The sequence below is a fragment of the Aythya marila genome, assembly GCF_965140915.1.
Source record: "Aythya marila genome assembly, chromosome: 2".
In the NCBI taxonomy this organism is placed as follows: Eukaryota; Metazoa; Chordata; class Aves; order Anseriformes; family Anatidae; genus Aythya; species Aythya marila.
The window spans coordinates 6,170,605-6,189,316 of record NC_139043.1 but is presented as its reverse complement, the minus strand read 5'-3'; the positions used below and the strand labels follow the sequence as shown (position 1 = coordinate 6,189,316).

Sequence of the window (18,712 nt, the reverse complement as noted above, 5' to 3'; positions counted from 1 at the left end):
ATTAGCTTCTATGGGTGGTAGGGCTATGAACGAAGTCCTTTGTGCAGACCAGTAAACTATTATAACACAGGAATTATTTGTGATTTCCTTGCTGTCTGCATTGTAAGAAAATGAAATATTTGCAGTCTCTAAGCATTACTCTCTCCTATTACTACTGAAACAAGGAATTTGAAATATCTACTTCATAAAGGTGAAAAGTGGAAAAAACTGAAGGAAATGTAACAACAACAAGAACACAAACAGAAGGGAAGCCATTTAAATTACTTACCCAGCATCAGTGCTATTGCCACAAAGTAATACATCTTCTGTACCATTTTTTATGAAGTAGTTAACTGCAACAGAATTAGAGAAACAGCTTTTTAACAAGTACATTCTGGGAGTGATAACATTCACAAATATTATTCACCAACTAACATATTCAACTGGCACAGTAATTGAGAAAGAACGGCATATTTTGCTTTGTTTTGATAATTTTAATTTTTATGAATTGTAAAAACAAAGATATTTTTCAAAGCTCTTCAAACATTTGGTGCTTATAATCTAAACCTGACCAGTGCAATAGGGTGGCAGTAAGGCTGTGAGCAAAGTTTGAAGGAAACATCATCTAGCCATGTGGCTGCTGTAAATACAAACAATGTTAATGGATTCAGTATAGCAATGCCTACTGAAACTAATCCATGAGTTTGCCCATTAGGACTCTGTGTTGATGATATACATATTAATTAAAGTTTGTGATAACAAATCGTGACTCATAGGTTAAAAATGCAACTTTGATACGAGTCAAAATGTAATAACACCGACACAGTGTTATTCCCCCAGCCTGGTCAGGATAGAAAATACACACTATAAATCAAAAGAAATGGAAAAATGTGCACCGTTAAAGATCAGACAAACATGGAAGTATTCATAAAGACAAATATTTATCAATGCAGTCATCTGTAATGCCAATGGAGAGAGACAGACACTTCTCGAGGGAGACTCAGAGGAGCACACTAAATTTAAGTGCTCTGCATCATTCCCTTGTTGACTATCAATGAGACTTAAGGAAATTAGCATCCCCAGGCTAATAAGAGCCTTTCTGTACACACTCCCTCTCCTATCCCCAGCCAACAAATGGTCTAAAATTCAGAGAAACGTAACAGGAGGCCAACATCTCAAAAGGATAAGCAAAATCAGTTTTCAAGAGAGAGCCTGAAAAAAAGAGATGTTCTAAGGAGAATCTCTATAATCTGAATGGCAGCATAGAAGAAAGGATAAAAGCATTGATCTAGAATCATCATAAATGCAAAACAGAGGCCAGCAGCTGACAGGGAGGGTGGGTACACTGGTGTGTTTTGTTGCAGCAGCAAGGATGGATTCCCTGTTGACACAAGACATGATGGTGGCAGCCTTACACAACATCTGTTTGCGAGCAAAGGGGCCTCTGCAGATGATGCTCTGAAGAGGTTCTTCATTATAGGTTAACCTAACCCCCTGTTGTGAAATGCTTTAAAAATCAAGAGTGACAGCTTATTGAGTCAGGCTATGCAAAGAATGCTCAATGGCTCAAGCCACTGAACAGATGTGCTGTGGCTTTCTCAGTAAGCTGCGAGCAGGGGAAAAGCCCTGCCCTGCTGCATGCCAAGAAGGAATTACTGTCCATGAGCTTTGTGGTTATGAGGGCATGTGATGGTGTTCACAAGTTATCAGCGCATATATCCTGCTCAGACTGTATGCTTTTCGGCTTTGCCGTACATTTGGGCTTTTGACAGAAATATCTTGACTGATAGCAACACCTCAGTGATCAATATGGTTAAGGAGCTGTGAAAAATCACCAGAAAAGCAGGAGGGATGCAGACTTTTATATCTCTTTTCACTCTGCACTTTTGCTGGTGAAACACTTCTACTGTTCTCAGGATAGATGGTATCTTATTTGGGATATACACAGTTAGTGACACAAACCCTCTGTGATATGGAGGAAACAGAGCACTTCCATGAAATAAGAGACAGACAAACAACCACAGATGTTCTGCACCTTGCTGATAAGTGGTATGGCTACACAGGATACCTTGAACTTTGCAAACATGCACAGCTCCCTAGGAATTGCAACGTTTCATACCACAAATGCTAGGACCAGAAGGACCACAGATCTGTCACTGTACATTGACCAATTTCTTCAAGGTATGACTGAAGCCCTGAAGACCAAAGCAACACCTCCTGCTCAGCTGGACCAGAAAATGAGAACAGAGTCAGAGCATGGAAGTGAGGATCAAAGCAAAAGCGTGTGTGCAAACAAGACATTTAAAACCTCAAGAAGACACAAAATTATGTTGTGACTTAAACATTTACATTTCTAAAACAAGCAATACAGTTGGTGCTGAAGAGCGATATGAAATGCATGCTGAGGAATCAGTGTGTAGATGCGGCTAGGATTGGTATCTTCACCACGGGATCTGCAACTGTGCAATGGAGCATCACCACTACTGTGCCAAACTTCCTGAAGAAAAGCTGAATTACTGATTCCCTACTGATAAATGAAGGGGGGATTAGAGTATTATGCCTGAGGGGACAAATTGCTCTATTATCAAACACGCACACAACAATCAATTTGTCATTCAAAGCAAGTTGGTTTGGATTTCGATCAAACATGCCATGCAATCAGAGGTCTTTAAGAAGCAAGCAGTCATCTCTCTTGCTCTTAAGAACAAACCACCTTAGTATCATATTAGCCCGTGGCCACAGCTTTCTATCACTTAACTTTAACGTGAACAAAAAACCAAAAAACTCCTTTTTCATTTGCAGTGGACGTTTATCTCTGAAAGGCAGACTGCTTGAACTGATAAATGCCTTATGAAAACATGACTTTTTCATTGTCTTGGAAGATTCAAACTAATCTTTGTTTTGTTTTGTTAGCTTTATCATAAAAAGTTTCTGCATGTCAATGGGGAACACAATAGGAAAATAAAACTGACAACCTCCATAGTATAGATACATATATTTTATATATTTTTTTTTTCAGTTTGAAGTAAAATCAAGCCAAAACAATAACATTTTCACACTTGCTTGTGTTGGATAAAGTATATCCAACATGTCATTTTCTCCAAAGGAAAACCGTCTTGTTTTTTTTTTTTTTCCCTTCCAGCTATACTAAAATATTGATTTTAGAGTTATAGTCAGTATTATAATTTTTAGGAAGTTTCTTACAGGAATTTCCAGCACTACTTGGTTATATTAAAATAATAAAATAAATTATCAGAATAACACTCGCTTAGTATCTGTTTCTTCTTGGCCGCACATTATTTACTCCATTGGTGCCAGATAAACATCTATTTTTAAATAATACAGAACATTTCCTGTCAGCACTTAGCAGTCAAAAATTCAATAGAAACATGTTTTCCAACAACCAGATGCTATCTTCTCCAAAACATATGCACATTTGTATCAACTCTGAGTCTTATAAAAACATACTAAGACCCCGTAATTCCCATTGCTCCTAACATAGTATTACTACATTGGTTCTGCTGCCAATATATAGGTGCACTATGAACCCCTGTGTTGGTGTTGTCTTCCTTGGCTTGTATTTTAGAGGTGCTGAGTTCAACAAATCAAGCCTGTAAAAGTGAGTGCTCACAAGCAACTTATTACCTTCTTACAGAGTTTTGTCTGCCTACAAAGGAAAACGTGAAACTGGCAACTGCTTCAGCCAAGGTGGCTCAAGCAACATTAATTGCTGTGTACTGGGGTGATGAAGCTCATGCTGCCATAACCTCATTGCAACTGGTACTAAAAACAGTTAGGGAGAGTAGAGGTTTACCTCCATCTACTATGGATAGCATCTCTTGGCATAGGCTTTATCAAGCATTAACATAAATGTTGTACCAAGAAGTTCCTCTAGTCTATTCCCCTAACTGTTTTGAGGAAAGGGTTGATAACAAATATTACACAGCTGCTATATGTTACATTATTATTTGGTAGATGGTTGTCTTTAGATCTGACACTGAGCCCACAGAACAGAGCATCATGACTATAGAGTGGGGTAATTTGCGCCCTTCTCCACCACCAGCAAAGGTGATGACCCTAGTTTTAGATTACAGCTATATGCAGACAGTGAGCAAATACAAAAAATCCTCTAGATTTTTGCATTGCCTTCCTTCTAAAATAAATTCTTCTAACTGCTCATCTTTTCTGCTGTTTTATTCTACGCTTTCTCCAATTTACCAATCTTTCAGGTTTCCACATTGCTCTCTTCCACACCAGGCAGTTCTAATACAGCAAATAATTCACAATGGCTCCACCTGTCAGGCAAACAAAAGAAAAAGAAAAAAAAAAAAAAAGCCAAACTTCCCATAAAATTCCTCAACAAGACAATTAATTCTAATTAAAATTATACTCCATCTTATACCTTCCATACCTATGTCACACCACTTAGCAGAAAGTTGCAGTGTAGAAAGCCCTCTGCAATTCTGTGTAGAAGGATGGTAAAAGTTTCCAGTTGGAAAAAAATTAATAAGGTTAGAATCAGCTTAGAAAACATGCTTCCAAAGCCCACCTTCTGTTCCTTATCTGAAGATCCAGCTAAAATGATATTTTGATTTCTTTTACCGCAAAGTCATAGGGGTTTGAAAAAAATATATATGTTATCGCACTTGCGTAAAGAGCAGCATTCAAATATCATTAGTCACTGCCCAGAGTAGAGTCCTCTGGCTGACTTTCTAACAAAAACTTGAGAGAGGTGTCTGTTATCTTGGACTATTTATTGCAGCCACACGGGTACACGCTGGTTGGAGACTTTCTCCCTTCGCTACGGCTGGCATGGAGCACTGACAGCCAACAAATGTCCAGATCCAAATTTAAAATGCAATTCAGAAAGCCCCATCACCTTACAGTTGTGATACGTGACACAGAAACAAAATAGATAACACCCCCTCCTCGCCCTTTCGCCCACCGGCACAAACACACTGTACCTCCTGGTAATACATAATAATTAAAATGAATCCTTGCTGCACTTGCTGTGTGCACACTGTGTCACACATGGTGAAGTCTCTAATAAATGAAATTGAGTTTGAAGATGAAAAACATGCCTCTCACAAAAGCGATGGAACAAGCCGTATTAAGGGTATTATTAGGGAAGAATGCTTGGGAATAAATGGCACTGCCAGACAGTTCTTCCCTGCTAAAAGGGGTTGCAAATAATTATAATAATGAGGTACTCTCCTGTTGCTCACCCCATGACAGGGGATCTGATTGTCTTCCTCTCTCCCCTGGCATTTGCTGCTGTTGGTCCTTCTGTTAGGCTTTGCAAGCTCTCAGGTGCTCTCCTCTCCTTTCTTGCTTCCCACCCTTCCCATCCTCTTGCCTTTTGCACCTGCTTCTGGTCCGGCTCTCTCCTGCCATTTCACCCCATCACCATCTTTAAGAATGTTTTCAAAATTTCAGTTAAAAAAGGAAAAGGAGGAGATAATTGTGAAGATGTTAGAGGGGGCAGAGTCCAAGCAGCCAACTTTTTTTGAGGGTCTTATATACAGCACTGGTTTATATATGGCTTTAGGGTATCTAGAGCCCTGGAACAGCTCTGACTCCAGGGGCTTTTCTGGGTATGAGCCATCCTGCAGGAGATATGGAGGAGCTGGGATGAGGTCGTGGAAAACCATAAAACAAGGTGCTGGGAGGAAAGTGGTCTCCTTAAGCTCGAGAGTCACTGGTAAGCTCCTGTCATCAGTGCTTCCCTCCAGTGCTTGACACAAGCCAAAAAAGCAATTTCCCAGCCAGGGCTCCACCGTCTCCATAAGGTAAAAAAATAATTCATCCAATTTTGATAGAGAAGCTTTTACTCTCTTTGAGAAAAAGCCACTAAAGATATCAATCAAGCCCTCTGCTAAATGGCTCCTGTGCACTACTAAGAGGCTCTGAAAACCTCAAAGATCCACGGCGGTGCACGGTCCAAGGGAAGGAAAAGCAAATCAGGAGCATTTGGAGCTGCAGGCCAGAAGGAAGCAGAGAATTTACGCATTCCACCAACGCTGTCAAATTTGCTTGGGGACCATGCCAAGCCCATGAGCATTTTGAGCAAGGTGAGACAGGAGAAAATGACCAGCAATAAATATGTGTGCAGTCTTTTAATGATCTTCAGACCACCCCTTCCATGCCTCTGTGTTTGGTCAGCCACGCAGCCCCCCGCTTGGAGCTGTATGCTGCACAGTACACAACTAAAAGCATATTTAATGCCACTTGTTTAAACAAGCGCTTCACATGAACAGGCAGCAAAACGCTGAAGTGTGGTGTCTGGAAGTTTTGTAGACGGTTGTTTTGTTGTTTTTTATATATACATATATATATATTTCGCACAAAGGAATTCAAATCAAAAGCTGCTACAAGGGCTGAATGCATTTGTGATACAGACAGATGCAAAAACAAAACAAAACAAAACTCCTGCTTGTATTGTGATAAAGAAAACATGAATTGGCTCAAGAACTAAGAGATGGGAAACAAAGGTTAGAGATGAAATGCCAAGGTGCAGAATCTCTGAAGGCTAATAGGCAGAACTGTGTCTGCACTGGTTTAATACATTTGTAAGTACAGTGAAAAGAGAGGTTGAGCAGAGCTGAGGAAATCTACTGACAGCACAGTACTTTCAGGTAACTCAAGTCCAAGCCAGGACTGAATGAGGAACGCTAAAGAGGTCTGTCCTGGTAGGAAAATGAGTAGAAAAAGGCAAAGTCAGATATTGTGTTGTCAGAATGTGATGTAAAGCAAAGAACATCTCACCCATTCATAACATTGCCAAGTTTTAAATTCCCTAATTCCCTGTGTCAGCTCAGGTAAGAGAAACGGATTTTTTTTTTTAATTTTTTTTTTTTGAAACCCTTACCCAACATTTTTACATAATTTGAAGCTAGGATCAAAGAAAATTGTGGTACTAATATGCAGGAGGAAAAGGATACAGTGCCATACAGGAAAAAAATATGCCAATTTATTAACCGGTGGCTTATGTCATCCAGAAGTCAGAGCACAGCATTGCTCTCAGTAGGGCAACTGCTGAACTGTAGGGTATTGAGAAGTGGGTGAAAGTAACAAGAATGACTAGAAAAACTTTAATAAGATGAGCTATTGAAAAAATTGAGATCTTTTATCTTAGAAAGGGGGTGACAATTAGAGTCAAAAATAGCACACATTCTACAAAATGAGAATAGGGGTCTTTGTGTGCTCCTGGACACAGAATGTGATAATTTTATTTTATTTTTTTATTTTATTTTTCCCTAAGAAAATGGGGGAAGAATCAAAAACAAAGATAAAGGAAATATAGTTTTTTTTCACTGCACTTGTCATTTCAGCTGCCACAAGCTGTCCCTGTAGCCAAAACATTCAAAGACAGGTTGGTTGCTTACATAGATAAGGATATCCAGAATTATAATAGTTAATACAAAATTAGAAAAATGTCTATACTCAGGGCTGTACTAATTTCTTCTGGAACATGTGGGGCTGCTCTGTGCCACAGACTGGTGCTGCACCAGGTAAACCAAAGTCAGATTGAGCCTGGCAATTCCCTTATTTATTTTCTACCTCACTTGGCTGAATTCAGTGTTGATGTACAGGAGAAAATATTTCCTAATGCTTAAAACCAGTGTGATAAGGGAAAGCAGTACTGCAAGCTGTTCTCTGGTGGTGAGTTCATGCTGTACCTGGACTTACTGCTCAGAGTTAAATGCAAGAGCTACCTCTTGCCCTTGCAAGGCTCGTTACTGCTGAACCTGCAGCAAGCAGAAGTCCACGGAGAGGCTCCGTAGGGCAGGACACAGATGAGGTCCATTTGAACAGTGCTCTGTGAGTCAAGTGTATATCACTTTGGTAGTTTATGAACAATCTGAAGGTGCAGGAAAACTCTCAAAATATTTAGGTTTAATCTTCTGTGGCAGATCTTTCCCCTAGCAGATCTGTCTGTGAGAGGTAATAATGCAGTGATGAGAGCAAAAGAAATGTATTTGAGGGGCAAATCCTTATGTTTAAAAATTGTTTTGAGACCAAGAACTTGCTCTTTCACCACAAGATCAAAAAATAATGCTACTGAATTGTCAGGAAGAGGCTGTATCGGGTACAACAGTACCAACTCCTATATTTCTCTGATCCTGTATTTCTTCCACTGGGCCTTTCTTTTTCAATGTAGCTTAAAACATTAAAGTGCACAGGTACAATACCCATGTTAATAACATATCACTGCATTAATGTTTGAGCATTTAAGAAGCTATTTATCAAAAGATCTGAAGCACCTGAACAAAGCCACAATATTTACAGTTAACGGCAGAGTAACACAAGTAGCTTCCACACTGACAAGCACAGCCTGAAAGCCCAGAGAGGTTCTTTGTCTTAATCATTGGTTCACACACAATCATACATAATAAAACACCTCTTCCAGTCTCAACCTGATTTATTGCTTCCCTCTTTTCTCCCACCTCCATAATTACTCATCCAACACTCACTGTCTTCTATTACCACCTCAGATAACACCTCAAACACTTCAGCTCTCCCCAAACTTGCTACATCTATTATCTGGCTTGGACATCATTATTTTCTGTACTCTTCACACAGTTTCAGAATATCTTTTCATTCAGCTCCATTTCAGACATTCTGAAACCAAAAATGAAGCAACTCATCAGGCAGAGCTAATAACTAAACACAGAAGTTGGACAAAACATGTATGTAGACATGCATCTATATACACATATCTATATATTTTTAAAATTCAAATGTATACTCCTAAATGTCCATGCCCATTTATTTAATAGTGCATTAACAGTGCACCTCACACAGATTACTTAGTTGGATGCAATTGGGAGATGCAAAGACAAAGACCTAAACTTAATATATTTATATGTCTTTCTAAATACAGAACCCAAAGCAACCATGACTTATCCAGGTCTAACTAGAGGTGACATTACAGATATTGTATTAAACTTTATCTGTATTATTATTATTACTTTTTTTTTTTTTCCCCCTCAAACTTTCATTAACTACACACTTTGACTTCAGAAGAAGAGAAAAAACACTGCCGTGAAATGAATGTGAGAAAGTGGTCTGGAAGAAAAAAACAGCAGCCTTAAAAAGTTGGTTTTTAACCTATAAAAATGGCAGTTGACTCCTCCCACCAGAAGGTTAATACATTTTATCAAACTTTTTAAAATATATTATTATTATTATTATTATTATTATTATTATTATTATTATTATTATTATTATTATTATTATTATTATTATTATTACAATATCTTGGACAATTACCTAAAAGAAATAAGTGTTTTTTTATTAATTTTATTTTACCTAACAAGATACTGATTTTGAGAGAAAACATATATGGCACATTTTGAAAACAAGATCCTTTCAAAGCCTCTTAATTGGGGTACTTAGTTTAAAGTAAAAGAACACACTGAATTTTGTGACCAGCACCTCAAGAGTGATTTAATAACCTTTTTTGCTACATTTTAAGGTTTTATTTCTTAAGTGTTTTTTTCTTGTATTCAGTACTCAAACTGAGCCCTACTCTACAAAAGAACACCCGATTTAAACTCAGACTTCAAGTTACTACTCACTGATTAGTCAATAATCCATTTTACTAATGGAATACATAAATTACATTAAAGATCCTACGCTCATCAGCAATGTGAATCAACTACATTCAGTCTATTGGTTCATCTTTTACTATGCCTAAGCCAGTGACACATCTGACTTCATATAACTTTCAATGCAGTCATGGATTCATAAAGCTTCACTTCATAAAATACATGTTTAATTTTAATACCACAACCTACGGCTTTCGAGCATGCTATTTGCAGCTACTTTCCTAGAAATCTTTACAAGCATTGGAATTAATATGGCAGGTTTTCAGTCACCTGCTATTTCTAAACCGTTACCTCTCCTACAGATAACTGACAGCACAATAATTTTGGTATTGATACGCTGATCACATATTTTCATATTGCCGTGGATGTAAACTATCTCTATTTTGTACTTTTTTATCTATGTAATTTTTATACATGACCACTGTTGCATCTATAACTTCAGATTCTCATGTTTATTATTATTAATGTCTACAAATAATCCTATTTGGGCTTATTGATTGCTGTCCCTTACCAAATCTTGAAACGCAAATATGAAAAATAAAATTACATACTAGTAGCCGGTGTTCTCCTAGATACTCTAGCTGTCTCCATTTTAATTTTGAGCAGAATTTATCTTTGTCACTTGACATCAAGATTTTTTAGCCTAATTCTGTCTGTGCTCAACTGTCCCTTATCCCATACTGCTCTCATACAAAACAAAACAAAACAAACAAACAAACAAACAAACAAAAAAAAGAAAATAAAAACCACACACAAAAAACCACCACCAACAACAAAAAAAAAACAGTCCTACGGAGGAGGCCAGGAGTCCTGATGAATTTGATGAATTACTTTAGTCTTATTCTTCCTTTTTCTTTCTAGCTTTGGAAGAATTAGCATCACTCTGTAGGCAAAACCAGACTAGAATAACTTCTCTGATAAGAAAGGTCAGAACAAGTCTTCTTCTGAGAGGTTGGTGCTTAAATTGTGAAGACATAGAGTCATTTTAGTTAGTAGAAAGAATGGGAAAATCCTCCTTTTTATCATGAAATAGACATACCTATTGAAAAGCAGATTTTGAACCTGCATTTTCACTGTGAGGAAAGGAGAGACTAAGCAGTTATCTCACCCTACTATGACCACTGTGCCAAGTAGCTAAGCTGAGAAACCATCTGCACCTGCAGTAATTTAGGTGGTTTCCCTCATAGAATTAAGCTTATAATGACAATGACCAAGAAAGTTTCCTTCTTGATAGTCAGACCAGAAATAGTCAGTTGTATCCTACAACTTGTAATTGGTGAACACTGAACCTTAGAATTGGTGAAAGAAAACTCCCTGTGAACTTTCCCAGATAATCCCAATGCATAAGGGCTCTGTCACTTGCTTTCCTAAGTTGCCTGGCTTCTCCTTCAGTTGCAGTAGCCATTGAAATGATGGAATTAACAAGCAAAGTGTTGGATGGAAAGGCAGAAAATCCTTAATCCTTATGGGATTTAGTTTATAAGATCCTTTCATGGCAGATGCACAGTAACAGGAAAGAGCCCAGCACTCTCAGTGATGTTAACAACCTCGCACATGAAAGAAGAGCAGGGCTCAGCCATCCCTGGGTTGCAGCCAAGGATGGAGAAAACAAGCAGTGTAGGATCAACAAGCTCATCCAAGAAAGGTTAAGTAACAGGAAAAGGGCCAAAAGGGGAGGTGGAGGAGACTGACTTGTTATGGCTCTATTAAGCACAAAAACACACCAATTTATTTATTTAATTTTTGGTTCAAATTTAGGAAAAAAAATAAAATAATAAAACCACATTTTTCTTCTGTCAACACAGTTTCTGCCACCACCACTACTGGTGCTCGTTTGCTGTCTTTACTGGTGGTGGAGGCAGAAACAGGGGTACCAGAAGTGTAGAGCAGCAGAGCAGCACCTGTACCATCAGCCAAGATGGTCATGGTGACCACAGCCACATAGCAGGATAGAACACAGTCTTGAGTATATAGCTCAGGGCTGGAGTCCCTGTATCATGGGGAAAAGTGGATATATCACACAAGGATCAAACAAAAATTAGGCATTACCACGTAATTGTGGTTAAGCCAATGATGATCCATACAAAGTTATTTTTATAAATTATTTCCCCATTTATTAAAAAAAAAAAAAAAAAAAAATGTTGCAAAGACAGATGACTGAATATTCCCGGCCTGGGGGTTGAGAGCAGCTAAGGGTAGAGGATACAATTCAGTCCACATACAAAATCTGTTTGGAATAAAAAGGGCAGAGCTAAATCTACTCCAGGCCTTCCACAAAACCAAAATGTCTTCTGCACCAAGCGATCCCTTTCAAAATGTCTTCTGCACCAAGATCCCTTTCAAAGGGATCTACTCACTTTGTTTTTCCATTCATGCAAAAAAGGTTCATAAGACACAAGAAGAGGCTGATGCTATTTCAGAGGTTTCCTATTGTCCTCTGAAACATTAAAAACTCTCAAAGAATCCAGTGCAAACTTTTGCTCTCCAAGAGCAGAGCTCTCATACCATCCCTTTTGATTCATTATTTTGGTGTCCTGATGAACGAATTAACAATTCATTTTTCCATTTATGAGTGTTTTTCACTGCTGCATTTGTTTACATACTGCGTTTTTTGTTTGTTTGTTTGTTTTACATATTATCATGAATCTCTTCAGGATTCTGCTTTCTTCTGCTTTCTGTGTTTCTAGATTACTATTCCTGATTCAAACTAAGTGACTCAGCTGCATTCATTTTAAAGTCTCCAGTGAGCTTTTGTAATTGTTTTTGCTCCCTTTGAATGAACTTTACTATCTCAACATGTTGGCCAATTTTCTTCTCTAATTCTTCCCCAAAATAAACACTGACACTACTCTGTTTCTTAATGTATTCTTCTTTTTATTTAATTTGGTCTGCCTACACTCTAATTTAACCATATGTATTGCTTAATTCCATAAAGTACTTGAAATTTGGACTGTTATTAAATTGTGGTCAGTACTACTCTGTTAAATAGTCACTTCATTTCACCATAATACTTACGCAAAATGGAATATAAAGCAATATTCCTTCTAGTTACAAAATGAGCCAGTCCTTCAATTTTTGAATTGCTTTGGCATAATTATCAACATTAAATGAAAATCCTACTTAATATTGTTCTGCTTAGTCTTATTGCTGAGCCACCTTCTCCAGCTTCTCGAGGAATTTTTATTCTGAAGTTAGTACGTTCTTCCTATACATCTACTTTTCTTCCAGTTCTTCAGTGGCCCTTGGCAGTGACTTAACATTTCAACTATTTAAATATGTCTTGTCCATCCATCTTCAGTGACAGTTGTTTGCCATAGTTCACTGTCTTTATTTTCCAATATTATGAAAACATTAAAACAGTCCTTTATATTTTTATTGCTTACTATTAATACTGCATGGTCAAACTTTATTTCACTTTAATCCTTTATCTCACCAAGTTGATTAACCTTGTAATAGGTCAATCTACTTTAGCGATAATAAGTATAGTTTCCTGACCATATTACCCATTGCTGGATTTACCAAATGGATTTACATGAGTGTCTCTCCCCTTCCCCATATCAGACCCACACAAATAAACTTGCCCATGGCATGCTGCAGCAGCTGTGCAATTCCTTCCATTTAAAGCAATGCTGCAGCTGGCCTTGACAGTAACTATATTTTTTTTTTTATAGAGACCACCAGTGGTGCATTTACCCTACTTCCATTCCCAAAGAACCACAGTATCTTCACAGCTCCAATGTCATCCCTTCACCTTTATTATAGGGTTTTAAAATTCTCTTTCCCCTTTCAGCTGGTGGAAGGGACATTGAGGCAAATAACCTGACAATCAAGGTCAGCCCTGAAGATGGCCCTCATTTAGCCAGAGCTTTGCGTATGCCCTTCCTTAATGTTTTATTAAGCACATTATTCATTAACAATACCAATACTGAGCTTCTTATTCTTTGAATTAAAGCTTACTAACACTACTCCTTCCAAGGCTGCTTAGAATGCAGGGAAAGGAACCAAGCAGAAAGCCAGAAGTCGCCCATGTGGAATGACAGGACTGCCCGTGGCTCAGTCCCTGAACCACATAATGTAGTTGAAGAGCCATACAATTCTGAGACGCAGAATTGGGTTGGAGACAACTTTGTGCCACTTCAACAGAGCCCTGGATCAAGCCAAACAACTGCCCTGAACCTGGCTTAGGGGTCAGGAATGATGACTGTAGGGCCGTACAGTCAGAGCAGAGGGACCCCATGACAGTGCTACTTCCCGCCAACCACATTTCTAGTTAGCAAGTTGACTATGCGTTTCAGTCTTCTCAAAATAAATCAAATACCAAAGGTCACTGATTACAAGCTCCTTGCAAGGCATATTTGTCTGTTTGCTTCCTTCTCTCAAAAGCATCACTGATTTTTTTCAGATGCAAGCCAATGTCCATTGCAGTCACTGGGGACCCTCTGGTGTCTCTGAGGTTTATCGTGCAGACCCAGCTAATAGCTGGGCTCCTTGTTTACATTCTGAAGTTTATTTACATGAAATGCCTTTTTTAAATGTTAATAAATGAGTTCAGTGAACCTATTTCATTGTAATTTGAAGTCTGGCAGACTGTAGAGTATTAAAAATTGCTTTGGCCTAGAAAACAGGCCTTTTGATAATAAACATCAGAGCACCAGATACTGCAGGATGGCCCAAACCATATAATGAGTTCAGGCCCTAATAGCATGAGATTTCCTTAAAATAAGACTCCTGGGGTTTTTCAGTGTAATAAATACTGAATTGCTCTGCGTTGCTTTTTGATTTTTAAGACTTTTAGTTTGAATTTTCAAGTTTTGCCAGAAAATGTTAGTGCTATAAATTGTCTTAAAGGAAAAAACAGCATGAAAAATAGACCCCCCCACACACAGCTGAAATTTCCACTTGATCACCTGATTTCAGGAAAGGAAGCTTTAAGAAAAAAGTCACGAGACACCCTAAAACTGTGAAAATCACCAGTGATGTGACCAGGCACTTAGTCTGCATCAGGAAAGCACTAAAAAACTTTCAGCGTGAATTGCGAATGTACAACAGAAAATTCTACCTAGATCTTTCCAAACCACATCAACTTTGTGAAGAGGCAGTAGACACATGACACTGCATTTGCAGTATGAATTCACATATGAATTTTGATAAATATGATAATAAATAAATAAAACAGATAACAGAGTAAAGAAAAGTATTTACCTGGATCGTTAAGAAATTCCTCTGAGCTGTTCCACGTCCTACCATCCAAGTAAAACGTGCCATTGGTGGAGTTAAACATGGTGTAGTCCCTGACACACTTGTGTCGCAAGTTGCCCATAAAGAGCTGGAGGCCTATGAGGGCAAAGACACTCAAGCAGAAAACGGTCAGGATCATCACATCAGCAAGTTTCTTAACAGACTGGATAAGTGCACCTACAATGGTCTTCAGTCCTAGGGAGATAAAAGCCAAGAGTTTATAGGTTGAGAGGCTGAAACACATGTACAGATAGCAACTTTTTTATGATGAAAATCTGAATGGAAAGGAAAACTGGAAGGGTTTCTACTACATGTTTGTAATTTGACGGCAGAAACAGGAGACAAGTGATCACTATGAACATTTAGTTTGGCCTACTTTTATCTCGACAAAAGTCTTGGTGTTAATGTTACAAAAACACTCATTTAAAAATAGAAGGAAATACTGGATGAAGGAACAGTGAGAAACAAAAACAAAAACTAGTAATGGATAAAAGAAAATACAGGAAGTCTTTTCTATTTTCATGGAGCTGCAGTAAAGGCTGTAAAGCCTAAATCCCATTGGCTTTTGAGAATGTGAATTAATTTTAAATCACTTAGGTGATTGATAACTTTATCCCTCAAATAAACAGATGAAGAGCTATGAAAATGTTATTTATTGCCTGATTATTTTACATTTTCAGTGCCAAATTCTGTTCACTGTCCTCATATGAATAATTCCTCTGCCTTCAATTCATATGCTTAAAACAAGCGGAATTTGAGATTAGAAGTAAACCAAATAATATGGGCAATCACATACACCCAGTGGAAACTATTTGAGTAAAACAACCCAAGGCTCCAACAATACCTGGTCAAAGTTAATCATTTTATAATATACTGCCAATGTAGATAAATCATCTTATAATAAAGGCCTAGGTAATGCAAACTGGCTCTTATTATTTATTTCACCCCATAACACTAGATTCAGATTATTATTATTTAAGTATATAGATATAAATAATTAAACTGTTTTCCCAAAAGATGTTGCTTGCTTTTGAAGTGTTCCTGAAGTGTTCAGCAATATTTGAGCTGGTTGAACATTACATGAATATGACAAAACCCACTCTTTTATAAATAGACTGTTCTTCTAAATCTTGTATCCTTTAGTTGGACATTAATATCAACTGCACAATGGTAGCAATTTTGTTGCTTCTTCACTTTTTATATGTAATACTCAGTAAGTACTAATCAGTGCTTCTGATAATCAGTGTTGCCAGTATGGCAACAGTAAGAGAAATTGAGTTAAATGGAAAAATAGAAAATGCAAAAAGGAAACAGGAGGAATTCTCCTGGGAAATACTCAGAAACATGCTGATTTGCTCACTGAATATGAACGTACACATTAAATCTCAGCTCCCTGGAATTCCATCCCAAGAGTTTGACAGCAATGAAGGTTGAGATAGTGCTTTATAATTTAAAATAATGTAAAAAATGTACTTGAGGATGCGTAGGAAGGCAAAATAGCACTTTTGGTCTTGCTTAAAATTCTGTAGATAAAGTAAGGGGGAAATCATAGCTCCTTAAAGGAGGATGAGCTGCTAGAAAAGCATCCAGGTCCTACCAGACTAAAACTTTCAGTGCTGTATAGCAGTACTGCCATTAGGTTAACCCGTGAATTATATTAATTACTGTAAAATGGCCTTCCAAACAAATGATACTGAACCCTCAAGTGAAATTGCCCTCTTTCTTCATTAAATATTCTGTTTACCTCTTCAAAGCTATTTTTTGGCACATTAAAAATGGAGAGGCTATAAATTTCCCTCTTATACACAAGAATAAGCCAAAAAATATTTGTAGTACAAACATGAGGCAAAAGCTGGATAGTCTTGGGATCTGCATTCCTCATCAGAAACAGATTTTGAAAATGAGGTGAGTTCTATTCAGGTATCTAGATAAAGCTTAGCTTTGAACTTCTTCGGTTTGCTAACAGATTTGATTACCAATTTTGATGCCTAAATGAAAAGCATAGCTTTTCTGATAATCTAGCCTTGGGTAAACTTTATACCTGAAGTGAAATTGGTTTTAGTTGTAGCCCTATTCTGAAGGACTTCCTCAGGTCCCGTAAAGCCTTGTCTTAAAAAAAGTAATGGGGTAGGGAAAGAGGAATGTGATTTATAAATACAATAGTTGTTGTTGTTTTTTCTTCTTATACTTCATTTAATATTCTGATTTTTTCTCAGTCATATTTATCATAGGCTGCCCTTTGAATGCACAGATGTTTCTTCCCTGAAGCCAGGGAAACTTGGGAAATCCAAATGCAAACCGAATTTTAAGAAAGGGAAAACAGCCAAACCACAAATTATTTTATTTCAGTACCCCCTGTGAAATCACTGCAGCACATTCATTTGTTTGTTTGACACAAATACAAGCTTGGAGACTGCATTTGTATTGCTTACATACACTAATTAATCTTACTCACATGAGCAAGGACAATGGGATTCCTAATGTAAACAGCGATAACGTTAGGAAGTATGACCTACAAAATCCTAGTCACCAGAAAAGACTACCTGTTTTCAAATTCAGGCCCTAGTACTGTTAATTCCAAGGTCATTTCATGAAACATGTTTTTCTCAGTTTACCTACTGGAGTTTTAAATAGAAGAGTAACTCTATGCTGTTAGATTTATAAGTTTGTTCCTGGCAAGTATCAAATAATTTCTTTATGAGAGGGCTTTCTGCTTTACTTTTTTTTTTTTTTTTTTTAATAGCATATAGGCTTCTGAACAATCTAAGAAAATAATGCTTTATTAATACAATTGCTGTAATTAAAGACCACTTAAAAATAACTTGTACTCTGCCTTCTGGAACTTTGTTGCAACTTTCCAGGAAAATCATTTCGGGAGTTGTATACTTACAGTCTAACTATGTTATTTTCTCACCCTTTAAAAAGAAAATTTGCCCAGAAAGTTAAGTAGCATCCATCGAGTGGCTTGGCACAATTCACTGCTAAGCAAAGTGTTTAAATCACCATTCATTTAAACTTTCTCTGCCTGATAAATGGAAGGGCTAAGGGGAAATAAGGACACCCAGAACCTCTTGCAGGTGCTCTGCATTTGTCTGAATCAATTCCTGTGTTTTGTAAAAGCAATGGTAGATGTATTCAAATTTAGAGCACTGTTAAATCTTCTAGATAAATAATCCTTCTTTGAAATAGTGCCAATGAGAGCATTGCAATATAGCATAATAGAAGATTCTATTTATGGGGCATTAAAGGCATTTACTTAATTCTTGCAAGTCAAACACCAACAGGCAGCATGCAGCAAAAACTGAGGAGCTGATCCAAAGCTGAGTAACGTCTACACCTGTTAATGAGTATGGCGCTGTGGATTACTCTTTATGGAATAATCGGTACAGTGGTCTCCTGAATCACTGAATTCTTTCCACACTTCTGGGCCAAATCCTGCTTGCGTGACATGAGTAACACCAGAGCATCCAAAATCAGTGGAATGAGGGCTGTACAGGCAGCCTGACATCTGCAGAAAGCAAGAAGGATTTGGCCCAAACATTCCTGTTAATACTGGTAGAAATTAACACATTCAGAGGTTAATCAAATAATCAGTTTTCAAATGCAAATCAGAAACCATAGAAAATGCAAGCAACACCAAACAATGAGAAATGGCAAGATCCCACAGCACCATCCATTCCTCCTTTGAGATGTGAGAGTATTAGCATAATTCAGTATGACATCCATACCAGATGTTGGCAATCACCTACAGAACATCAGACACTTACATGCACAGTTTGGAAACCAGTGGGGAAAAAAAGGCAAAAACGGAACCAGAGAGTGTGACTTGCACCAAGAGATGTGCATGTGCCTTGTCTGCGTGAATCATTTGCATGTAGGGAGAG

At 37.7% G+C, this 18,712-nt stretch overlaps 1 protein-coding gene across 5 annotated transcripts in view; it reads right to left on the bottom strand.

Moving 5' to 3' along the window:
• Nucleotides 1-18,712, bottom strand: part of LOC309874737 (sodium channel protein type 5 subunit alpha-like) — a 206,962-nt gene that overhangs the window by 128,570 nt on the left and 59,680 nt on the right. For all 5 annotated transcript variants that reach the window (XM_082753223.1, XM_082753226.1, XM_082753222.1 and 2 more), the window contains 2 exons: nt 14,793-15,023; nt 269-332 (listed from right to left, as the gene is read on the bottom strand). In XM_082753223.1, coding sequence (XP_082609349.1) covers nt 269-332; nt 14,793-15,023 — 295 coding nt within the window. The remainder of the gene's footprint in view (nt 1-268; nt 333-14,792; nt 15,024-18,712) is intronic.